The following is a 27,255-nucleotide window of genomic DNA, read 5'->3' on the forward strand; positions in this document are numbered from 1 at the left end:
TGTAACTGAGTGAGATGGTTCATCCTTCATGGTTGTTCTGCAGGAACACAAGCTATTAACCCAGACAGATGTTGTTGTCGCCCAACTTCAGACGGAGTCCTCTCTTGCTAGATACCTAAACGGAAGAGACCAGTCAGCCTCCCTCACCCTACTCCTCAGTCATTGGCTGTTACTACCCAGGTGGAAACTCAGGACCTTCTTAAAATTGTCCAGGAATTCATGGCCTTTATGAAATCTATGGAGACCAGCCAAACACAACAGACTATCCTTGTAGCCTCTCTCAGTAAGAAGACCAAGAGATATCTCCTTTCAATAGGAGTTCAATTCTTCAGGATCTGAGGATGAGGAAGAGTTATCTTATGCTGAATATCTCCAACCTCAATCCTACCCTGATTCTGACTCGGATAATACCCTTTCTTCTGTTTCTCCCCTAGAAGATTTATCCTTTGAGGATACGTTACACGAGATGGAGTCTCTTTCAGTGGGAAAGCAAAAAATTCTCTCAGGCCCAAATGTATTTTAGGCAACTTCTAAGCTTGCCATCCCCCAGACTATTAGCTATACCGCCAGTCCATGTATTATTAGACGATGTCTTGAAGGTACCTCTCTACACCCAGACTCTCTTCCCCTCACTCCAAAGAAAACAGACTGATTTTTAGAGTGCTTGACACTCTGAAACATCTGTACAAGAACCCACAAGCTAATCCCTCTGTAGTGTTTACAGATTCCACTGAGGATGCACCTAAGCCTGCTGTTAGACATCCCCTGCCTACTGACAGGGAAGTTAGACTTCTTAACAGGTTTGGGAAAAAGACTTGGACATCTGCTACCCTCTCTGTGAGGTCCCTCACTTGCCAGTTTCACATGCTAAATACTTAGAATCATTGCAGGAACAAATCATTACCAAAGCAGAGGGCATTGCAGATATATCACTAAGGGACATACAGGACATGTCTAGAGCAGCACTCCAGATTTCCAGACATTCTGTGAAGTGTAATTATGATGCTTTAGATGCATTATGTGGCGCAACTGCTACTGGCTCTGTTTTCTTCAGCATGTTTGGCTGAGGACTCGACCACTTTTTGAACAAGTTAAGGCTGAACTTTTGGATTCCCTGTTGGGTAAAAAATTCTTGTTTGGGCTTTCTGCAATAAATGTATTTTTTGAGAAATTGTATAAAAAAGGAAGCAAATAAAAACTGTGAGAATTTTATTTTTGTCCAATCCCAAGATACAATAGGAATTACCATCTAAGACTTGGTGTCTTTCTCCTAGGCAAGATAAGGGGAGGCCTTCTCGGATCAAAAAGACATAGACAGTCCACAAGATGACAACCGCAAACACACCCTAGACTGGGGTGGGGTTCAGATACTCTATTCCCCAAAGAGAACAGTTGTGACTATGCACAGCTCTCCCCCTTCCCACCAACACTCCCCACTAATAGGAATACTCTCTTCCTTTCTAAACCAGATGAAACTCATCACTTCAGATTAGTGAGTATTAGACATCATAGAAAAAGGTTACTTTATTCAGTTCAGAGAAAGACCACCTTTCTTACGGATACCAGTATCTCCAAAATATCAAGAAGCTCTCCCCGCATCTTGTAACAACTCTTGTAACATGGATCCATTCAGCCAGTCATTGCTGGGAGGGAGCCAACAGGGTTCTACTTCAGGATTTTTCTAGTCCCAAGGAAGGAAGATAGGTACTTGGGAGACCAAGTTCAGACCTGTCTAAATTAAACAAGGTCATATACATTCACAATGTGAAAATACTGCCTCTTCAAAAAGTGCTGCCAATGATTTTTCCAAGCTTACATGATTACAGTAGATCTAAAGGACACCTATCTTCATGTGACTATAACAAAAGAACACAGGAGATGCCTTTGATTTGTAGTATTAGGTTTGCACTACCAATTCTGTGCTGTACCATTTGTTTTTTCCACTGCACCCACAGTTTTCATCAGTTGTCTAGTCTGGGTTATAGCACTTTGTAGATCACTAGGAGTGCAGATTTACCCCTACCTGGGCAGTTGTCTCGTTCAGGGAAAAACAATCCTGGGACATTAAACAGCCTTGCAGGCTACCATGTTACTGCTTTCTGAGGGTAGTGCTCACTCCCCGTTTCCAAAAGTACCATCTTCAGCCCCAGATAATTATTTTTCTGGGTGCAATGTTAGATTGTCTACAACACAAAGCCTTCTTACCGCAAGACAAGGTATTCTTCCTGACAGACTACCTTTGCACCTTACTGGCAAGGAATCACAACGGTCTTGCAAGAGAATTGTGATTCCTGGTATCGTGCATCGTTACGATCCCCCTGGCAAAATTACACATGATGAAATATCAGTAGTTCCTGAAAAACACTGGAACAACACTCCAAATCTCTGGAAACACTGCTGTCTCTTCTGCCATGCTTGGAAAAGGGAACTTAATTTTCTGGAAAGACACCATCAAGCTGAATCCAGGTGCATATTTCTCTCTACCAGAAACAGATAAGACCATAACCACAGGCATTTGTGAAGTAGCCCAGGGAGCACACCTAGGACCCATGAAGGTCCAAGGGGAAAGAAAACTTCATATAAACCAGAAAGAGTTGCTGGCAGTTGTTCAGGAGCAGTGCAAATTTGGACAGACAACACTACAGTTATGTGGTATATAAAAAAGGATGAACTCATTCTTATTCCCCTCTGAAGTCTAACAATAAAGATTTGGCTCCTGGTAGAACAATTGCAATTGATGCTGATAGCATCCCACATCCTGGGCCAGAACACCACCTTAGCAGATTCTTTGAGCAGGGTCATTCTGGACCCCAACAAATGGATGCTAAAAAGAGACACCTTCCATCAATGGGAACACCGCAGTGTAGACCTTTTTGTATCTCTCCTGAACAGACAACTTCAAAGGTTCTGCGCAAGAACCTGACAGACAGGGACATGGAGAGCAGATCCTTCTCATTCAAATGGACAGAATTGTCTCTTTATGCCTTGTCACCTTTTCTCCTGATTCCCATGGTACTGATAAAGATGAGTTCAGACAGGCTGAGTATGATGGGTAATCATAGCCCCCTTCTGGCCAAGGCAGTTTTGGTTTTCTCTACTGTTAACCCAAAAATGCTACATACTCCCAAAATGTGATAGACCTGCACATCCAACTAAAGGGGTCTGTTTTTCATTCTCACCTTGATACTCTCAAACTAACAGCTTAGAGGATTGTTTCTGACCCTAAATTCTGCAGCCTAGTCTACAGAAGTGCTGTCTATCTTGCAATAGTTAAGAAAAGCTAAACCAGGAAAGCATACATACCTAAATGGAAAAGGTGTTATCTTTGGTTCAAATACAGTTACATTAACCCTTCACTGGCTGGCAGACATAAACCTATTATTTGAATACCTTTTAGGACTATTTCACCAGGAAATTTCTTTTTCCATTATCTTCAGCTATCTCTGTTTATCTTACTCGCTCCCTCCATCTATTCTCACTCCCACATGAAGCTTTTCCTTAAAGGGGACATACATCTTAGACCCCCCCCCCCCCCAGAGAAGCCTTGAATGTACCTGGGACAGTGTTTCACTTGGGATTTAAACTACGCCTTAGAAAAACTTACATTGCCATCTTGTTCACTTGGAAGACCACCCTGCCAATAACCATCACTTCAGCCAGGTGAGTCACAGAGCTACAAGCCCTGATGTGTAAGGAACTCTTCACTGCACTCCATAGGGACAGGGTAACCCTTAGAACTAATCCCTCCTTTATGCCCAAAGTAGTGTCATATCTCTTCTTGAATCAAGCTATTAATTTGCCAGTGCGCTTTCCTAATCCACAAAATAAATCCGAGCAAATCTTGAATTCCCTGGATGTGTACTGACAGATCAGGTATTACTTGAACAGAACCAAATTCCTTAACAGAGTAGATCAATTACTGGTAACCTTTGCATATGGAAAACAAGGCAGATCATTTTCCAAACAGTGTATCTCTGAATGGCTAGCCAACTGCATTAACTTCTCAAATACCCATCACGGCAAGCCAGTATCAGCCCATGTGAGGGCTGGCTCCACCAGACACAGTGCAGCCACCACTGCCTTTCATAAGGGTGTTCCTACACAAGCTGTTCTGGAAACTGCCTCATGAACATTCATCCACACCTTTGCTAAACATTACCACTTAGCCATTGCCTCCAGGGCTAGGCAGGGTTTGCAACTGCTATATTTTAAAATCTGGTTACCCAAGGGCCAGCAGACAGCCTACCTCCTAACTAGTAGCTTTGTGAGTCCTCCCAATGATTAGTACTGCAACATTGACTAGGAAGAACAGGGTACAGTTGTGTCAGACTTACAATTGTAGATGTTTGAGTAAATAAATGTTGCAGTACTAATTCCCACTCTCCTCCCCCTGCCCCCAATTCCAGGGGGAGAAAGGGAGTGTTGGAAAGCATTTCAGAAGGATAGTTCTTATTCATCATCATCCTCTTTACTTCTAACTCATAGCTGATACTTTCCCTTATTCCTGTCCAATAAAATATTTTGACATCTGGAAGGGTTGTGCTGTCCTTGGGCATCAGACTGTTGCTCACTGTCTAGAAAGACCTTGAAATGGTGCCAGCAGACACCCCTGTTATACCCTGACATCTGTATGTTGGCAATACATCTGTCAGCTAGGAATAATGAAAATAATCTGGAAATAGGGCCAGTCATGGGCTTCTGCATAGCAGGGAGACGCAAGGATCAGTATTGCAACATTGATCTACTGGAATATCTACAGTTATGCTGTGCATGACACAGCTGTACTTTTCAGCTAAATTGCTTCTGAATGTCCATGAATTTACTTTTTAAGTCTGTATGGGTAGATGCAGGTCATTAAAGCCAAACCCCACTATATGCACATTCATATTTCAGCCTTTTTAGTGATCTCATCTGTACAGCACAAGTGGATTGTTTGACTAATTCGGAAACGCAGGGGTTTAAGTCTAGCTGATACCCATAAACATCAAGGTGCCTGTAGAATATGCTAACATCCAAACCAAATGGTAAAAGGTCACACAAACAAACCGTTCAGTAAAAGCTGCATGACAACTCAGCCAAGCTAGAGTTTTCACTGTGTGATACCTTAAACCTCCTGTAATGGAGGCCAATATGATATTATAGCAATAACCCACGCCTGGGTGTGGGTAATGCTAAATTTACCCACGGTTGGCGTGGTTTGGTCCCGAGGCGGCCGAGGACCAAACAAAGCCAACCGTGGGTAAATTTAGCATTACCCACCAGAAGTGGTTATTGCTATTATCATGACATTATTTAAGAAAAGAAACTATTACTTTTCTTAAATAATGGCATAGTATAATGCCTGTTTACTGCCCTTCCGCAGATGTCTTGGCATCGCGGCAGTTCTGATGTACTGGCGCCTGCGCAGTACATCAGAGCTTGAGCAAAAGCAACGGAGAAAGCAAGATCTCCGTTGCTTTTTATGTCTCGCTATGTTAAATGAGTTTAACATAGCGAGACAGTAAAATAAGCAGCGGACATCTCCGTTGCTTATTTTAAAACTGTCTCGCTATGTTAAACTCATTTAACATAGCGAGACTAAAAAGCAACGGAGATCTTGCTTTCTCCGTTAACACAAACACTGCCTCGCTATGTTAAATGGGTTTAACATGGCGAGACAGCTTTAAAATAAGCAACGGAGATCTCCGTTGCTTATTTTAAAGCTGTCTCGCTATGTTAAACCCATTTAACATAGCGAGACAGTGTTTAAAAAAAAGAGTTATACTAATGGAAAAAAGTCCGGGCGACCGGACCTTTTTCCATTAGTATAACTCGATTTACAACGGGCACGCTGGCCAATCAGCGTGCACGTTTTGGGGGGATCATGGTATAAATACAAATAACCCCTTAAGAACATCAGATGTTTCAGCCACATAGCTTTTAAATGCACATAACTTTTTACTTTAAGTCTTTATGGCTGCATTGAAGCAAATAAAGCCAAGCCTCACTAGCTGTGGACATGCATGTTCCTGCCTTTTTAGTGACCTTATCAGTACACCATAAGTGGATTGCTTGACTACACTTCAGAAAAACATGACTTTAAGGTCAGCTGAAAAGGCCAAAACATATATATATATATATATATATATATATATATACATATATATATATATATATATATATATATACATATATATATATATATATATATATATATATATATATATATATACACACACACATACATATACGTACGCACGCATGCACACACACACCCTTCCATGGAAGACTGTTGTAGTATTCTATTACTGATGGGCTATCCTACCATAGACAACCTGACATTTGCCTGGTGTACCAAAGTCAAAAGCTTTCCTGACATTCCATACATCCAGTGTATGGCCTTAGACCACAGGTGTGTAGGGGTACATAAGCTGACATGTGGATGTAATGTTCACAGACTGTCTTGATGCCAGTCTGAGCACAGGTCCTTTGCTCCCATTGTTCTGAGCACCATGTTGTCATTGTCAGTACCACTGCCTAGACTTACTCCACAATGTACCATGTTAAGGAACATTCTTTGTTGTTGCTTTTTTACTTAAGGTTTGTGTCAGCTGAGAGCAGAAAGTGTAATAATGGTAGGTAAATCTAAGACCTCCACTCCCACTATCTGTTCTGTTTTGAGGCTGAGCATGATTACAGATTTCTGATATTTGTGGTAGGGGAGATAAAATTAACAACTGACCTGTAGTTTGAAAGATTTGTATTGATTTCTCCCTTTTGTGGTGGAATAATGAAGGATGTTTTTTAATAACGATAGGACTGTATGTTTAGATATGGATCAATTTATCTGAATCAAGATTAGATAGATTCATAAATAGCCTCAAATGCTCTTTTATGATATTCGCCTAGTAGATTGTTATTGGCAATTGCAGTAGGCTTTCATTTTTTTTTTAGGTGTTTTTTGATTGTATCTGTGGGAACTGGTTGGAAGGAGAAATGTTGAAGAATGTTATTTGACTGAATTTGGGACATCAAGAGCTTGATTCATCACCTAGCTAGTTAATAACAGTACAGTCTGTGTAAAGTGGTAATTGAACTGGTTGGCTATGGTATCTTTTTGTTTCTGTATGGTTGGTGTAGGCTGTATAACTTGTCCTGGATTTAACAGTTTGTCTGAAGCCCAAAGCAGACATGGATTAGTGTGTGTGTGTGTGCGTGTGTGTGTGCGTGTGTGCGCGTGTGTGTGTGTGCGCGTGTGTGTGTGTGCGCGTGTGTGTGTGCGCGTGTGTGTGTGCGCGTGTGTGTGCGCGTGTGTGTGCGCGTGTGTGTGTGCGCGTGTGTGTGTGCGCGTGTGTGTGTGCGCGTGTGTGTGTGCGCGTGTGTGTGTGCGCGTGTGTGTGTGTGCGCGTGTGTGTGTGTGTGCGTGTGTGTGCGTGTGCGTGTGTGCGTGTGTGTATTTTGTAAAATATGACAATTTTGTCCAGAAATCCTCCTTGAACCAGACTTTAATCCCTAAACACTTATTTAGAGAGCCAGTGTTTGAAGTGCCTCGCAGAAAGCTCACACGCAAAAAGAAGATCAAGAAACTAAAGCCCGAATCATCAGCTTGCCCAGTCTGATTTTGACATTTCCTTTGAAAAGCAGCAGGCATCCATGTTACATCAGGCTCCTCTTCAGATGCTTGCTACAGCAACCCAGTCAGAGGCTGGTATGGTGTCTGCTACCCTCATTTCCAATGAGACTGATCTTAACGGAATAGTAGAGAAGGGGTATCCTAGAGAGATTATCTCATAGGGAGCAGAGGGCATACCTCAAATTCTTGTTAGGGAAGAGGTACCAGGTACATTAGTAGACATCTGTCAGGGTTCTGTGCCATTGTGCTTTGTTAGGGCAGATGTCCTGATGAAAAAAACAAAAAAAAAAACAAATATACACGTTTCTCTGACTTGGATGCATCAGGATAAGTAATGTATTGATTTTTCACAATAAATGTGCAAGGCTATTTTGTCTTTGAAGCTCCCTTCCTTTTTCCTTTCTTGCCACACTCCTTCTCAAATTCCTGTGCTCTGAAGAGACAGCATAAATCTTCGCCTGAGGAAGAGGTGAAGGAATTTGATTCAAATGAGGATTCCCTAGCATACTTGCTCAGATTCATTCCCCTAGGCAGCTTGCTTCACGTGATGAAGACACTTTGTCCCCTTTTTCCCCATAGACAAAATGTATTTTTGTGCTTACTAGAATGATGGGACATTCTGAATGAGAATCCAGAGAAGTCGCTGATGAACAGAAGAGATACTGTGATTTGCTTTGAAGTAAGGGCTGCAAAACCCACACCTGTTCCCATGGACATGAAAGCTTTCCTGGATGTCTTTGCATCCTCTTCTACCTATCAGATTCACAGCATCCAGCACCCAAAAAGCCTAATAAGTTTTACTAGATCCCTGAGGATACAAAGTTTCTATACAAGAACCCTTTAGCAGACCCTTCAGTGTTTTCTTTCTGCATTGATAAGCTCACTAAGTTTTTACCTATAGCTGATGTATTGCCATTAGGCAAAGACAGTAGGGCCATGGACTGATATGACCTGGATTATCAAGCACAGATGAAAAAATACATTTTATCCATTCTAGGGGACTTAAATACAGCTATGGTTTATTTACAGGATTCCAAGCATAAGGACATAGGCTGTGTCCATGCTTAATCAGGCTACACAAGTAGCCAGACATTCCATTAAATGCGGGTATGATGCAGTAGAGGATTCCTCAGTGATGCAGCCACTGGTTTTATCTGCACATTTATCTGGCTGTGTTTTCAGTCCATTTCTAAAGTTACCATGGCCAAGCTGCTGGGTTCCACCCTTCATAAGGGACCTTTTGTTTGGCCTTACTGCAGCAGACCTTTTCAAAAACATGCAGGAGAAGGGAAAAATAATGCAGGATTTCAAACAGATTTTTCTCACATCAGTCCCTAGATACCAAAGGGCTTATCCTGTTATGTCCACTACTTTGTCCTTAAGGAGCAAAAGACCCTCCCCACCCACCAAGAGCCGAAAGAAACCCTAGAAAAGATTTCAGGAGGAATCTACCCAAGAATAAATACCTTGAAAATTGCTTTTTCCAGATGAACTAGCACCTATCTATCTACTGCCGCCCCCACCTTGGACTACAAAGCCGATTTTTCAAAAAGCTCAGTGTCCCTTCCAGCTTGGGAATTCATTGCTACAGATAAACGGGCCTTCTCCATTATTCAGTACAGATACAACATGTTTTGGAGAGAACTTCTTTCTTTGAGGGGAATCCCTACTCTGAGTTAGGCTTACCTAATCCCACCCTTTATCTAAGACTTTTCTCCTAGGAGACTATTGAACCAGTCCCAACCCAGGCCTAAGAAAAGTTTTTTATTCAAGACTGTTCCTAGCTTCCAGGAAGGGAGGATACTTGGAGGCCCAAACTGGGTTTATCCTACTACAACAGCTTACTAGAAGTGCCATCTTTCACAATGCTGTCTTTACAGACACTACTTCCTTTTATCCTTACACAGGCTTTTCTAGTGTCCCTAGACTTGGTGTGCTTATCTGTACATTACTATTCTTTCCACCTGTAGGAAACTCCTTAGGATTTCGATTTCTATTTTTTGTCACACTTTCAGTTCTCTGCTTTATTTTTTGGTTTATCTTCTGGTCCCAAATACTTCACAGAGTGCCTCCCACCCACCATTGTGTTTCCCTACCTGGACAAACCTTCTCATTCAGAATACTCTTTGGTTGCACCTCAGCTTCAGAGTGCTGCTTTTAGAAAGACTGGGTTTTGCTCTCAGCCTCAGAAGTCTTCTCTGACTCTGTCCCAGCATCTAGTCTTCTTAGGTTGCATACTGAATACGCTTACTTTAACAACCTTCCCCCATCAAGAGAAAGACTTAGCCCTGTCCAGCTTTTTCCAGTCCTAAATATCTAAATTATGTGGTAGCAGCAATACTTGTGGTGCCATTTGCCAGACTACATATTAGAAATATCCAGTGGAACTACAAGTCCCTTTGGTCTTAACAATGTCAGCCTTTGGACTTAAAAATTCATGTCTTGTCCTTTCTAAAGATGAATTATCAATGTTGGGTATCTCAAATTTATTTCAATGCAGGAGTCCCCTTCTTCCCACTCATGCCCACACAGGGTCTTTATCCAGATGCATCAGATCTGGCTTGGCGTGTGTGCATAGGTTCCATAAGAGTTCAAGTTCAGTGGTCCTCAAAAGAGATAAGGAAGTACATCAGTGTGATGGAAATGTATGCCTTGCCTTATTCAAGCCCTTCAGGTTTTCTCCCACTTCTGGGATACAGAGCCCTTGAGGATTTTCACAGGTCATGTGGAACACCAACAAGCATGGAGGTGCCAAGTCCTACTAGTTGTGCACACTAGCCCTGCTGGCATGGCCCTTCACAATAAAAGTGAAATAGTCCATGCAAGCTTTTTGCCCTTTTTCAGAATACAGTATTCTTACAGAATCACCAAGCAAGTCCATGAAAGACCCCCACAAATGGATGCTGAACACAGAGATCTTTCCGGACATAGTCCACAGGTGTGAGGTACTTCTCAAGTAGATATTTTTGCCTCCAACCAGAACATACAGCTCAAGCTGATCTGCTGCAAGACCCTCTGTCTTCAGGCCTGGAAGGTGGACACCGTGTCCTTCAGCTGATGGTGGGGTACTTTATGCCTTCCCCACTCCTCTGTAAAAGAGTGTTCTATATTTAATTTAAGGACCTGATTAAGTAGTGTTTTCCAGTTTTGAATGATCTACAAGAAGTCAGTATTTGTCTGGTTTGTTGCAGTTATACTGTTTAGACTGGAGCTACAATGCTTTTATTGGATTTTAGAGCTACACCATCTTTGTCGGTTCACATGTTGAACTGGCATGGCACTTGAGTTCACCCTATTGATAGGTGAAGGAGCTAGACTTAGATGTAGTTAACTTGGGTTCCTAGGACAGAGAGAAGATAGCCAAGGAAGCAATGATTCTAGTGTGTGGTGGGAAAAGTGAAGTCTTAAGAGAGTATTCTGTATTAATTGGAGTTAGTAATTTAGCCCAGTATGCATATGTTACAATGGCATAATCAAAAAATTAGGAAATCCAGTAAAGCCTACTGAGGATAAAAGCTTCACAGGTATTATACCTTCAAGAGACGTACTTGTCTGCTTATAAGCATTCAGATTTAGTTAGATTTGATTATGAGGTAGTATATTGTGTATTCTTCTGATCCCAAGACAGGGAGGATGGCTGTATTACTGTCCGAGCACTGAATGCTAAAGTAGGCAATGAACTTTGTGATAGAGGGATGTATTGTTTTTGAAGTGGAAGAGCAGCAGGATGAAAGTGACTGTAGCATATGTCTGCAGGCCTTCTAATGCTGGCCTTGCAGAGTTAAGGGACATTCTTGTACAGATTATGTGACTTCAGGATATAGCATTTTTTTTCTGGTGACTGCAGCTCAAGATATGCATGTGCTTGAAGGGCACTATAGAGGGAAGGATTTCACAAATAGGGAGGTGGTTTGTTTCTTTCTATACTATTACTGGCCTAATGAGTGTGATGCAGTGCTTCATTTTGGTGAACTGTATGCTCATATATTACTCAGCGAGGGTTGCCCACGGTTGTGCATTTAATGGTCAAGTATTATTCTGCTGAGCAGAAAGAAAACTTGTAATGGCTTTGCATTTGAAATTGGAAGCAGGGTTACTTATAAGTTCGTAGGTTGTTACTAGGCTAACAACCACTAGGACCCATACATCTGTAGCCACACATCCAAAACCATTTGCGTTCCAAGTATCATGGGGGGGGGGGTGCATGTTGTTAGTATGCAACTAAGGATTTGAGTGTGTGGGAGGGTGTTAGGGTAGTAAACAGTTTCTGATGGGACTTCCATTTCTGATTAATGCATTTGATACAATTTCGTGCAGATTTTGTTTTTGCAGACATTTGTTAATCTGCATTCAGTATTTGTGGAAATAGTGTGTTAGTCAGCATCTGAGATTTTTGGAGAAATAATGTTCAATAAAAATGTATGTCCTGGAAGTTTTAACTTTGCAACCTGGAGGGAATATATTTTCAGTGATGATTATTTACTGTAAAACTGCTACATGAAATGTTTAAACTTCAGCGAAACATCTTCCACAAGCTTTCATTGCTTTCAAGCTTTTTTTGGAGTTGATGTAATCAGCAGGTATTCATTGATACTGACTGCTTTTCACCAAGCAATGAAATATTCTTAGTAAAATGACTGGTATTTTTAAATGAGGTAATTCAGTGACCTAATTTTTCGGACAGTGGTAATTAAGGTCATGCCTGTTTAGATTATGGCTTTAACTATTCCACACTGTTTAACTGGAGCAGTTGTTTAACATTGTTGTGAAGGTGCTTATTATGTTATGTTTCTTATAGTGACCAAACACTCCAGAATAAACAAAAAAAAAGATTTTAACAGCAGTGATTGTTCATATTGTACTGCAGGGAAAGCAGGACTGACTGATTAGTTTAACTGCGTGTGTTAGAATTTGCCGCATATGAGGAATTCTAAGCGTGAAAGTAATACTTCACATGGTATGCCACAAGTTCTGCATAGTATCATCTCATCATTTTAAGCCTGTGTTAAGTCATATAGGTGAATTACTTGCTGAGATACTGTTTTACTCTTCATTATTTAGGGGTGGATGTACAGCAACAATGTATAGAGCTGGCTGTTTCCCAGGCTCAGTCTGCACAGAGCACAGCATTATTCCTGGGGATGTGGTTGAGTCCGCCACTTGTGAACAATCTGAGTGTGAGTATAAAATGTCATTCCCGTTTTTTAGTAGTTTTTCAGAAAGTAGCATCTATCTAACCGATATCATCGAACATTTTCATTGTTTATGTAAATAAATCACTTCAGCATTCCATTTTTTCTTTTTGTGCATTGCGTTAAACAGGTAACAGATTTTTTTTGCAAAATTTCACTACATAGTTTTGTGCTGTGCAAAACTAGATGCCCACTATTTCCATAAGGCTTGTGACTTCAGCTGTGATTTTACTGAAACTATTTAGTGTTCCTTCACCTAAACTTATTTAGGACTCCACTGCTGCCATCTCTTCCAAACTTGCCTCCTACCCCTGACACTCTTCTTACCATTTTAGCAGATAGAGTAGTATGTTGCTGTGATGGGTTGTAAATGTTTGACTTCCTCATTTGACATATGTGAGCAAATTTGCTTATGGTGGACAAATATTCCCTTAATACATTCATTCAATGTGTTTTTCAACTGCATTAGTGAAATATAGACGAGTCACATACAAGTAATTTCCACAGTTAGCTTTAATACATCATGTTTCTGTGATTGTAAATATGAAACAAAATGCACTGTAATAAAATGAAGCATATTTTATGTAGGAAAGGTGTTGTAACCAACATAGTTTAGCTGGTTAGAAATGAGGGTTAATTCTGATATTTGATTATGAATTAGTGCGTGTAGTCCTGGGCTTGATACCCTTAGTGTTCCCTGGTAATCCTGGAAAGAAACACTTCTGTCCAGTGGGTTTTCCTTCAGAAATAAATATATAAATAAATAAACACACAAATGGCTGGTCTGCTATTCAGATAAACTCCTATGAATTATTCAAACCATGCAGTAGTTTTACAGCTGTGTGGCAAATTTATGCTTTAGACATATAAAGAACTTACTGCTTTTAAGCATTTATTGTATTTTGAATACTTGAGAAGCAGTCTGTTATGCTGTACATTCCAATATCTTTACATTGCTAATAGCACATAACCAAAAAATAGACCAGTAAATTAAATAAATCTAACATTTTTGCATGAGGTGCACACATTCCAGTCAGGATTCTGCACACCATACCTCTGACTTCAATTATTGTGAGGTGTTCAGCCTTCACAGTGTAGAAAATGAACAGTACTGATTTGTACTGTGACCATTACCAGCCACACCTAAATAAACGTCACACTGAACAGCTGAAGAACATCATTATGAACACTGGCATCCCAGGAATTCACACACTTCACTCTGAACACAGTGTCTTTCAAATAATGACTGTTGGGTTTTATAAAATTATTCACATGTCTCACGCGGGTGGCTAACCCCCGCTAAATAAATTTACAGATTCTGAGGTTGTACTGTCTTGGAGTAAAGGCAGTACTTGGTTTTGCTTACAAATACGTATTTCTGTTACTTTGAGGTAGTGCTGCTTTGGAGATAGTATTTCTAGTTGTCAAGAGGAATGGGGTGATGGTGGGTAGCTTCCCCTGCACACTTTATTTATTTTTGTTATTTGTGTTGATTGCACACTGTATATTTTGTATGTGAATGTTTCCTGTAAAATTAGTTAGTTTCTGGATTTTTTATTTGCACTTTTAACTCCTAAAGGACTCGATAGTATGAGGTTTTGACTTAAGTATATTATGATCTTCACTTATGTAACTGTTTATGTTCCATGTTAGAGCTGTATGTTAGTGATAATTATGAGCACATTAAAAAGGTGTATAAAGGCTACTAAAATAAAAAGGATTACGTTTATGAAAGCTTTTCTTTCATAGTAAAAATATACAAGTCAGAAAAGAATGTATTTACAACAGAAGAGTCTAAAAATCAGGTAGTGGTAAACAACTTTAAAAAAGGCCTAAATATTTTTCTTTGGAGAAGCCAGAAAATGTGAAGTCAGACAGAGAAAGCAGAGACAGAAAAGAAAACAGCTTATGTATGTTTAACAAACATTACTTATTCAAAAATGCTCTTTTGTTTTGACATTTCTTCACTGAGTGTAAGTTTTGTCAACTATAAATACATTTCATGAAGAAAGAAAGACACTGATTTATGTGGAGGCAATACCCCCTGCACCTCTAAATTGAGAAGGTTAATTTCAAGCCATCAGCTATACCTTTTGGTTTCTCTAGCATCAGATGTGTAATAAGTGTATATCACCAGTATTGATGTATCTGAGTTTTTCAGAATCAGTTGTTTACCTTCCCTAGGTGATTGCCTGAAGGAGCTCTCTGAGCATGTAGCCCAGGCCGGTATGACCCTGACCTTGAGTAGCATCTTACCCTCACCAAGAATGATGCCACAATATGAAGACAAGATGATCAATTTCAACAATTGGCTTAAGTACTGGTGTCATTCAAAGGGGATCCAATGCCTGTCAGCTTGGGATGATATGCTCGACAAGCCACGATGCTTCGCTAGGGACGGCTTGCACCTGTCACCCCTGGGCTTTCGGATATTGGCAAAGGCTCTTGCTACCCCCATAGTGCCTTTTTTAGGCAAGGCTCAAAAGACAAACCCACCTCCATAGGTATCACAAGGGATAAGAAACTGAGTAATGCTACTCAACGCCAGAAGTCTAAACCTCAAGATGCACGCACTCGAAACTCTCCTTAGCATGGAGAACATCGATATCTGTGCAGTAACAGAAACCTGGTTCAGGGCTCCCGAGAGCACCCCAGCACTACCAGGTTATACCTCATACCATGCTTTTCGGCCCCAAAACTTGGACCGAACCACAAAAGGAAGGGGGAGTATTGATATTCATCAAAGATACCCACACCTCCAGGTTGGTGGCAAAGCAAGAAGCATCAGAGACTATTCATGTGCAACTAACAGTGGGTAAAACTGCCTTCCAGTTTATAGCCTGCTACAGATCACCCTCCCAAACCCAGGAAACCCACTTGGCCTTCCTGAGAACACTGGAAAATATGAAGGTCTCTCCAAACACCATTATATTGGGCGACTTCAACTACCCAAACATAGACTGGGGAGCATTACTCTAACTCCAACACCCTAGCCCAAAGGTTCCTAGAATTTATAAACTCATGCTATGGAACAACTTGTTACCACGCTCACAAGAGGGGAAAACATACTGGACCTGATCATCACCAACATGGGGACTCTATGCTCCAGACCAGAAGTGTATCCCTCACTGGTAAGATCAGACCATAAACTAACCTCACTGGATATTCACATCCCGACCCCACCCCCTGCCCAGAAAACCACAGTGAAAAACTTCTCTAAAGCAAATTTCACACTCCTCAAAACCGAGGTGGAATCCTTCAAAGCCCCCGGGCCTGTGGAAAATGCGGCCCAGACCGCAGAATCCTTTATAAACGCATTCTATGAACACCTTCAGGAATGCATGGATCATGCGATCCCAAATAAAACCAAGACCCAATCCTCCAAAGGCAGACGTCCTGTCTGGTGGACCCCAGCCATAAACAAACTATACAATAGGAGGAGGAAGCTACTAAATGATAGAGCAAAATCCCAAAAAGGGAAGGCATCACTGATCAGTATTAGCAAAAAACTACGGGCACTCTTAAAATTGTCTAAGGCCAGCTTCGAGAAAAATTGCACAGGACACTAAGGATAATCACAAGGCTTTCTTTAGTTATGTTAGGAACCTGGGTGGTAATTCCCAGATATGCTCAGAATTAGTCCAAAATGACAAAAAATACACTCAACCCACAGACATTGCCAACATCCTAGCTGACCGGTTCAGCGCAAACCCCCACCAAAAGGGCAAATATCTATCCCAGCAGAGTGCTGCCCCCCTGACATCTCAGATGCTCAGGTAAGAGCCACCCTCTCCAAAGCAATAAACACAGCATCAATGGGACCAGACGGTGTCCCGGTCTGCGTCCTACATGAACTCCAAGAAGAGCTAAACCCAAACATAAAACTACTGTTCAATCTCAGCCTTACTACAGGATATGTGCCCAAAGAGTGGCGTACAGCAACAGTGGTCCCTCTCCATAAAGGTGGTGCCTCAATGGATCATGGAAACTATCGCCCCATAAGCCTGACTAGCTTGGTCTGCAAAGCTATGGAAAGGATCATCATGGACCTCATAAATAAAGATATTGGGGACCTACAGACACTGGATCCTACCCAGTTTGGCTTTGTTAAGGGCAGATCCTGCCTCTTAAACCTGGTTGATTTCTTTGAAACAGTCACCAAGGCCATTGACGAGGGGAAGGTGGTCCACACAGCCTACCTGGACCTCGCAAAAGCCTTCGATACAATACCCCACTTGGGCATTATAGATAAGCTCACCAGCTTAAATATAAACCCCTATGTCACTAGATGGATTGCAAATTGGCTCAAGGACAGAACCCACATGGTTAGAATTGCTGGAGCCATGTCAGACTCCAAACCAGTTACAAGTGGTGTCCCACAAGGCTCAGTCCTGGGACCTCCCTTGTTCGGTGTATATTTCTCGGAGGTACAGGCCAACACGGAAGGACTGTGGCTGACCAAGTTCGCAGATGACTGCAAACTGGGCGCCATAATCGACTCTCTAGCCGACACAAGCATCCTCCAAAAGGGCCTCATAGAAACAGACAACTGGTGCCAGAGCCATGGCCTCAAGCTAAATGCCAAAAAGTGTATAGTCTTCCCCTTTGGCAAAACAAAGTGCCCACAAATTACCACATAGGTGGTAATCCATTAAGTACAGAAGAAGTAATTAGGGACCTGGGGACCCAAGTTGATAGCAGTCTCTCATTTGACAACCACATGGCCAAAGTGGTTAGAAAAACATTTTATATAGCGCACCTAATCATGAAGGGATTCACATCTAGATCAGGGGAGGTCATCGTGCCTCTTTACTCATCCCTCATCAGGCCCATAATTGAGTACAATGCCCCTTTTGGGATGTACCTTACCAGACACCTGCAGCAACTGGAAAGATCCCAAAAGTACCTTACCAAGAGGATCAAAGGGCTCAAACAGATGCCATATGCTGCCCGGTTAAAGAAACTCCAGCTCTACTCAGTGGCATACCGCCTGTTCAGAGGCGATCTGTGCCTGACGTATAAAGCCATGTCCAACCCGGAATTAATGGACATGCTGCACCTCAGAAAATCCAAATCCCATTGAGCTACGCGCTCGAGAGACTTGAACCTCAGCACTGAAATAAATAGGACATGCTGGAGGGACAGATTCATAACCCAAAGGCTCCCTTCACTCTGGAATAAAATCCCAGTCCAGGTTAGGCAGAGTCCCTCATTGACTCTCTTCAAGAGGAATCTTGATGAGTGGATGGGAGATCGTAGGTTTACCCTGGGTATCACTTCTGTGTCACTGTTAGACAGAGGCACAGTATACTAACCTCGAAAAAGGGCATAGCAAAATAAATTTAAAATGGGTGGCGAAAGCCAAACACATTCTGGCTAGGCTTATAAATGCCCTAGGGCAGATAGCCTAGTATGAACTTATGAACTACAGTGGCCTGTTGTACAACCAAAGCATCATTTTGCAACAGAAAAACAGAATTTTGCATGGACTCGAGTAAACCTAGGGATGTTTTCACTGTTCCATGTTAAAGGATTAGTTTGTTGGGATCACTTCTGTATTCCGTAACCACCACTATGTTCCTGTCCTTAGATTTTTCATGAGTTCATAAATAAAATACTGTTAATACAGTTGTCTGTCTGTTGCACCAGCAGAGTTAGCTCAGGGCTGTGATTTGCATATTCTCGTACATTCTTTTGATTCCCGCTGTATAGTTGCATATAAAAAGGGTGCAGTGGGTCCTTTTTTTTTTTATAACAAAATTTCCCCAATTTTTTCCCTTGCCCCTCACAGAATTTTTGATGATCTGGTAAATTACTGAGGATTATAGTCTGTCAGTAATGCTAGACTTTAGAGTATCACACAGAAAATGCATGTTGAGCCAACGTTCGTTATTCTATTAAATTGAGTAATATGTAAACGCTGCCTTTGATTTTAGATGTTTCCTGTATTATTTTTGGCTTTATCCAGAATTTTTGGGCAAAGACATTGAGAGTTGTACCTCACATGAATACTGGGGCTGCGTTCCTGCAACATCAGCATCTGCTTGATTGTGTCCCCTGACAGCTTGAACATGGGACAGCTGCCCACTTTGTCCTGTCCTAGCTACAGTTCTGGATATAGTGCATCTGGCCACATATGACACTTGCAAAACTTTGTGTAGGCAAAGCTGAAAGGAGATTAAACCAGTATATTTATGCAATTAAAAAAATCTGATAATGCCTTATATCAACACAGTGTTGTGCATGAGAATTATAAGAAATTAATTTTTTGTACTAGATATTGTAAATTTGAATATTAAAATATTGATTGCAACTGTATTTTAGAAAGAAAAAACAAGAATTAGAACGAAAATTTGGGTTAAATGTTACTTTTTCCTTGATTTAAATAAGTGTTTTAATTTAAAATTGCAGTGCCAGTGATAAATGGTGAGATTACAGGATGATAATGTGATCTTATTTTTTGCATACCTATATACCTGGAAGTATAATAGAATTTACTTTTGATGAGGTATCACAAAAGGTTAAAAAAGCTAAATACTAAAGTCTATTTTATTCTTAATCTACTGATCTTATTGTGACAGTGAGATTTTAGCCTTACCGTACCAGCTTTCCTATTTATGACTTTGAATTAACAGAAAGCTTACTTTACCACCTTTTGAGCAGATTTCTTTTGAGGAATTAAAGAACTGTGAGTTATCTTTTCAATCCATTCTTTTCTTCTTTGAACACAACTCCATTAGAGGGAGACCTTCAGCCTTCTCATTCTCCATCAACTCTTCCATTGGAGGTGTTCTTGGATTAGTGCATGCTTCTGACATTGGTGGTAACTCCTAAGAGGGTTCTGCCTTCCCCCCCACTGCCAGATTTCCCATCAGTTCTTTCCTGCCAAGACATGAGCTTGCAAGATTAGAAGACATTTTATAGACTGCACAGAGTCCCCTGTTCAAAGATTGGTGCCTCATCATTTTCTCTCTTTTATCATGAGAAGTCTTGCATACCTCTTTTCTGGTTCTGTGATTATGGAGGTAAGTCGGTCAGATAAAGGAATAACTAGATGTGTGTTTTCTACTTGGGTCGTGACTGTCTCTCATAATCCTTTCTCATTTTTCTAGATCTAAATGAGAAATATGTGGTTTCAGGAGGCTTTATAAAGCAGGATACGTAAGAAACTATTCAGTCTGAAATGATTGTCTAAGCTTTTGTATTGTGGAAGAACCAAGTTCTGACCAGTTCTGACTCAAGATATTGAGAAGTGAACCTGAAAGCCAACATACAGATTTTTAGGGAAACCTCGTGTCCATGGGGCTATATGTTTACTGGAAAGAGACCCCAGTTTCCAAGTTGGTGTTACGGATGCTTTGTATTCATTTATCTTGGAGGGATGTTTCTATGCATTATACACAGGGAAGAACTACCACAAAACCACCATAATTCCTGAATAAGCGTGCATGAACTGTTGTATTTCCCATCTCATGATCCTGAAGGTTTCCTTATTTTTTGTTTGTTTCTTTCCAAATCGGAGTGAATGAATAAAGTATTCAGTGAACCCTGAAGGCCACCTTGAGCCAAGCATATCTACTCAAGATGATTCTTAGATTATTATAAGGAGAGATATGTTAGAGGGGGTTCACTGTTTCCTCTAGTAGTGTCACTATTGAGGAAATCCGTCATAGAGGATATATTTTGAGGTCAGAGAAGGAGCATCTGTCCATATGACCAAGGGAATCGGACAATCTTGCACTTGAAGAAAGCAGATAAGCAATCTAAGTCTCCAAATCAGCATGCACGGGCTAAACTAGCATTGTCTGCATTGGTTGGGAAAGACACATAACTCACCCAGTGTGATACATACCATCATCTGAACTTGCAAGAGGAGAAGGTTTTGATGATGACTATGGTTAAAGTGTGCCCAGTGTTGGAGCTAGAGGGAGGGTCCTCATCGACCTCATACCTATAATTCATCACCATCATAAGGCAAGGGATGTAGAGGGTAGACATTCATCACACCTTCCTTTGAGTACAAGTGAGAGAATCCAGTGATGACCTCATGATCTGTTTGCATTACATCCTTGTCCTTTACAAGTGAAGTCTCCACGCCACTCCTGTCTTTCACTTATGCAGACAGTGAGAGACCCATGAGAGGTACAGCTCTAGCCAGCTCCTTGGTGGTTTGAGTCCTAGGCTGTTAGGACTAGTTGTTGCTGGTCAAAAAGCTGGAGGATTCTTACTACCACCTGATTTCTAGACATGGTCAATAGTCTCCTGTCCAAAGATCAGTAGTTGCATTAAAGACTGCAAAGTATTCTTCACAAGCTTACTCCTGAGTGCAGTAGGACTCAGTGGAACAAAGTGAATAGATTCTGTTGGAATCATCCATTCCAGATTTCATAGCTCAGGCCATCAACTTTTGTACTTAGTAAGCTAGTCGTGTTTGAAGATCTTAGGAAGCCTAGCCTTACATTCCCATGGAAATTTTTAGTCTTTATGTTTTGCATATGAACAACCCAGAGGAGGGTGAAACTAGGATATTTTGTTACATTTACTTATTGCCCCCTCCATGAAGGATATGGATGTTAAACCAGGGGCAAATTTGCAATTTACCATTCATTCATCCAAATTATGTTTGAGCAGCGTAAGAGAAGTACTTAGCTTTATTTGGCGTGGAAGATGGTCCCATGGAAGATATTCTCTGTGATACATATTTGTCTTTCCAACATGTTCTGCTTATATTTCAAAAGAGATTGAGATCCTGTGAGCAGGTGTTCATGCTACCATTGGACTTATGTGTGTCTTCTGAGGCTGTGTACATTAGGCAGAGGTAGCCTGTTAGCCTTTGTGATACTGAGAAGAGGGACAAGGCTTTCTCTTTTCCCTTAGATGCAACTGTAGTACATTAGTGTGTAGTCCTCATCTTTAGTACATCTTTGGTTTAAGAAGTACTGCTAGTGAGCTGTGGCCTATTAAACCACCAGTCAAAAACCCCGTCAGAAATACCCATCTACAGAGCACCTCCTAGATCAGTCCTGAAAGCACCCCTTTGCAATAACAGTTCTTCAGACCTAGCATTATGAACAGTTGGACTACCCTTGTTTCCCCTGCCAGCCTTGTTGACTTGGGTCTCCTGAGACAGTTTTGCAACTGCTTCATGTACACTGACAACCCTCTACTAATAACTCACTCTAGTGCAGAGTGCAAGAGATGTATCTACACCAATAATCTTGAATCTCTGCTCTCTCACACTCAAAACAGTAGCACTGAAGAGGTTGTCAGTTCACCCACCACTACTCATACACACAGTACACATCCAACAACTAAATCAATATACATAGAGGTTCATTCAAAAAACTTACTGAAACACCAGAGACCTCCAAAACAAGACTGTTACAACTAACACAGTTCCCACAGCACCTAAGACACATAGCAACACCAGTGTCGCACCTACTAAGCCCTTAAGGTGCAACACAAAAAACAAATTTTCTTGTCATTGGAGACTCCATAGTGAGACACACAGACAAGGGAGCCCGCAGGATTTTTTGCAAGGGGGTGCAAACCCAGAGCCCCACCCACATAGCTCACCCCGCCCCCTGCCAACACAGCCCCACCCAAGTCCACCCACCCCAAGCCCCGCCCACACAGCCATTCCAGTGTCCCATTACTTGGCTATTTCTCCCCATTTACTGTAGACACTGTTCAAATCTGTGTGCATACTGTTTTATGCTTTAGTTCTACAATGATTACAGGCAGTTGGATTTAATTTACAACTTTTATTTCAAACATTATAGCCCAAACACTGAGACATTTACTAAACCTAAACAAAGCAATAGTCTTACAATGAAAACAGACTTGGCATTAAAGCTTCTCTACTTTTGAAACTCACATTCAATGAAACAGCATTGAAACCCACATTCAAAGAAAATGCATCTGGCCAGTGGCAGGTTATTTACCTTTGAACTGTTTTAAAGCAATAGGCATTTACAACTTTTATTTCAAACATTATAGCCCAAACACTGAGACATTTACTAAACCTAAACAAAGGTCTTACAATGAAAACAGACTTGGCATTAAAGCTTCTCTACTTTTGAAACTCACATTCAATGAAACAGCATTGAAACCCACATTCAAAGAAAATGCATCTGGCCAGTGGCAGGTTATTTACCTTTGAACTGTTTTCAAGCAATAGGCTCCTTGCATACCGTTAGGGCCATGCAAAAGTTATTTGATTTACCTGATTGTATTAATTATAATATATAATTGAATTATATCCCTTGTATTATACAGCAGCACTTGTTTGAGTGACTCTGCTGAAGTAAAAGTAATCTGAATAATTCCACATTAAAGATATCTGAAACTAATGAAGATGTTGTTGCTAGAAAACAACTGTATATTTCAGTGTTTCATCTACAAATTCAGTGCCTGTTGCCGTCAAAGAATAAATTGCCTATGTTAAATTAAAAAATGGTAAGCTGGTATATTGCAATAGAAAATGGATGACAAGCTGAAAAACAGGTTCATAGTTATTAGGCATCTCATCCAAAGGAGGACATCCTGAGGACTGCAGCATACAAATGTATATGCTGTAGGAATAGAACCTCAAGCCTTTACATTAAGATGCAAGTATTCTACTTGTGGTGCTACTAACATAGCTTTAAAACTTTATACCACAATAGAGATACCATTTGCTAAACAAAACAGTTGCACATTGTAAATAGACTTGGCATGAGCAGCAGTGAACTTAGCTTCCCTTAAAACTCACAGTTCCTTGAAAATGCACTTGAAAATTCCACCTGTTAACTCTAACTTGGGCATTTCACTTTCTCACAAACATACCACACCCTCAAGGCCTCAACCTTAGTGCAAGAAATCTGGACAAAGCCTAAAATAAATAGGGACAGATTATAAATATGGCTCTCAGAAACTTAGAAAATTGCAAGAGTAACAGGATTTGTGTTGGTATGCATTTTCTAAATGACATGACATCTAAAACTGAAATGTCTCATTTAGCAACTTCAATCCTTTTTAGGAGGAATATGGGGCAAAAATCTGGACAGCTGAGGGGTATGCTACCTCCCTCGTATACACACACCAAATAATTCTGGTCAGACAAATTAGTTCTGGGAAGGTTGCACTGAACGGCACCGTGCTTGAGCTGAAGTGGGTGAAATCCTGGTAGCCAGTGATAACTGATCTGCAGCTCAGCATTGTGGAGCATTAAAGCATTTTTAGCAGAGCATTGTTTCATCGCTACCTATTGTGTTTGCACATAAGCTGTAGTTATTTTAAACATTTGCCTTTTTTGATTACTACAGAGTACATTTACCCACCAGAGCTATTGTGTTTTGACTTCAGTGTGGAGCTAGTTGTTGCAGGGCTTGGCTTTTAAATAAGGTAGCAATGCTTATTTACCATATACCATTAAAGCCACCCTGACCCAACTACAAGTGTACTAACACACAGACACTGCTATAAGACACTGGTCTGCAATAAAATGCAATGAGCTTCTGAAAATACTGTAATCCTGTCCTTTTATTACAATGAATATAAAATACTTCGAAATAAGGTCATAATCTTAGACCGACAAAACTACTTTTCCACACTTCAAAATAATAAAATCAAACCCTCAGAAATTTTGGAAAGGTATCTCTACTCTACTTAACCCCAGCAAACCAGATACCCCTACCCCAGACCCAAACGCTCCTGACCAAGACTTGGCTACCCAATTTAACTCTTTTCATTGAATCCATTTCCAAATTAACGCCATCTTTCTCTAACACCACTACACTGCTACTACTTCCTCATTCCCATCTACTAACTCCCATCCCTCCACTCCTCCTACTACTTCATCAGCTTCATCTGCCCCTAATTCTCCCTCTTCACACTCCTTTTTCTCATTTAAACCTATACCCAACTTCTACTATAAAGAAATTCCTTATGAAACTGAAGCCATGCACCAATGCTCCTGATAACATCCCTTCTTACTTTCTTAGCAAAGCTGCTGAAGCAATCGCTTACCCTATTAGCATTTTAATCAAGTGCTCTATCCAAGAATGTATAGTACCCCAAGTCTGGAAAAGGGCCTTTATCATACCTCTACATAAAAGGTGGCAACAACAACAATGTTACTAATTTCGCCCCATCGCTATTCTGTCCCCATCTCTAAACTCCTAGAAAAGTGTATCCAACTACAACTCCTTCCACATCTCTTAGATAATCACCTACTAACTCCCACACATGGAGTCAGACCACATCATAGCATTATGACCGCCCTCCTCTCCTTCCTTGAAACTGTAAATAAAGCCCGCGACTCTGGCCAAATTGTTTCTACCCTACTACTCGACCTCTCTAAGGCCTTTGACACACTCTCACAGCCTGCTACTAACTAAACTTTCTAAACTTAACCTATCTCCCTCCTCCTTGAACTGGTTCTCCAGCTACTTATCTAACAGATCTCAAGCAGTCAAATGGAAAAAGGCCACCTCCTCATTTCTAAATACTCCTACTGGGGTACCCCAGGGCTCTATACTGAGTTCCCTTCTCTTCAATATATTTATAAATGATTTCCGCAACTCTATCCCATTCTCAGACATCATCCAATATGCCGATGATTCTGCTATTATCTGCGCTGCCACCTCTATCCCCTCACTCCTAAAACTGACTCAAGATGCTTTTACAACAACTGAGCAATGGATGAAAAGGAATCACCTAGCACTCAATGCCTCTAAAACCAAATTAATGTTATTCACCCCCTCTAAGGCAACTTCTTTCAATATAAACACATTCCACATCTCTAGACAAAATAATCTACCCCTGGAACTGGTGTCCGAGACCAAGTTACTTGGGGTCCAAATTGATAACCAGCTCAAATTCAACTCCCACCTACAGTTAAATATCAAGAAAACCCGGTATGCTTTACCGACAAAATCATTACCTTACACCTGCTACCAAAATCACCCTCTACCTCATTTCTTATCCCCTCCCTTCTCTATGGAGCTCCACTCCTAACTAATCTACAGACCTCTCTAAAACACAACTTTCCTCTTGCTACAACAAAATTGCCAAGTTCGCTACCAACCACAAGTCCTCCACCCACCACTGTTCCTCTCTCCAAAAACTAAAATGGCTAGAGCTACCCAGTTATCTCACATATACTCAACTAAATCTTGCACATAAGCTCATTTTCAACCCCTCCCTTTGTCCCTCCCTTTCATCCGCCTTTAAAATGCACCTTCCTGCAAGAGTATTAAGGTCCAACAATCAAAATCTATTAGAAGTATATAAACCAACTAGTCCCCCAGGCAAAAATCTTCTGTCTTATGGCCTTGCATGCCTACCACCTTCCATTCGCACCACCCCCAACCATTTTATATTTAAAAGATCTCTTCACTCACATCTAGTATCCCAGTGGGAATGCTCTTGCTCCCACACCACATAACACTTGCAAACTCCATCTTCTTTCTTCCTCTGTTTCCTCCTGCAACTTTCCTAATTACCCACCCTAACTCATACATATTATTATTCCTACAATAATCAGAAAGAATATACTAGGCCACACTTCCCAAGTATTGCTTCCCTAATACGTTATTGCTTCTCAGTACTTTTGTGCATTGCTTCCTAATATGTTATTATTCCTCAATATTGTCATGAAATGCTTCCAAATATGTTGTTATTTCTCAGTGCTTTTGTGCTAAATTTCCCTTTAGTCTGTATTACCTATTCATTTCATCACTAGATTGTACTCGCTCTAGTTGTATTATTTTCAAATTGTTATTTCTTGTATGATTAACTTCTGTGTAATTGTATAATTTGTATATCTATTAATAACCTACTTAGTTTTGGAGCTTTTCTCCCCAGGACTCCATTGAAAACGGGTTCATTTGGCCCAATGGACTATCCTGGCAAACCAACTGCAAATAAAATAAATAAAACTGTCATATGCATTTCAATACCCAAGGCTTATACATTATCTAGTCATGTAAATATTCTCTGCATGGCAACAACGAAAAGGCTTTCAATGCTGGTAATTCTTTAACAATATACTTACTAAAGCTTACTTGCATCTTACAATATCAGACAAGCTTACTAAAGCTTACTTGCATCTTACAATCTCCGACAAGCTTACCTGATGTTCATTAAACCATGGCTACTTAAACAGAGCAACAGGGCACTGTGACAGCATACAGTTCCAGAATAAGAAGCATAAATCAACAGTACAAAAATCTGATAGAAAACCAGAACATTTTGCAAAATCAAGGACAGATGAAAAGCCACGGTCGTATTTGTGATCTACTTTGGATGGGGGAATACTCTGCACATTTACACTGCATAACTGCTCCTTGCCTTCCATGGACACATCCAGAGCCACTACAATGGGGAGTGGGGTGCAATAAGTATGTCACAATTTGAAATGTCTCTGGCTGACAGTGATGGATCTGACACACATACCTCTCAACTTCA

At 40.8% G+C, this 27,255-nt stretch overlaps 1 protein-coding gene across 1 annotated transcript in view; it reads left to right on the forward strand.

Annotated features, from left to right (window-relative positions):
* FOCAD (focadhesin) overlaps positions 1-27,255 on the forward strand; it is a 2,336,882-nt gene that overhangs the window by 2,025,177 nt on the left and 284,450 nt on the right. Inside the window, exon 39 of the mRNA XM_044060381.1 lies at positions 12,674-12,789. Within this exon, the coding sequence (XP_043916316.1) occupies positions 12,674-12,789 (116 nt within the window). The remainder of the gene's footprint in view (positions 1-12,673; positions 12,790-27,255) is intronic.

Source organism: Protopterus annectens, chromosome 2.part0 (assembly GCF_019279795.1).
Source record: "Protopterus annectens isolate FY-2018-M chromosome 2.part0, PAN1.0, whole genome shotgun sequence".
NCBI lineage: Eukaryota > Metazoa > Chordata > Ceratodontiformes > Protopteridae > Protopterus > Protopterus annectens.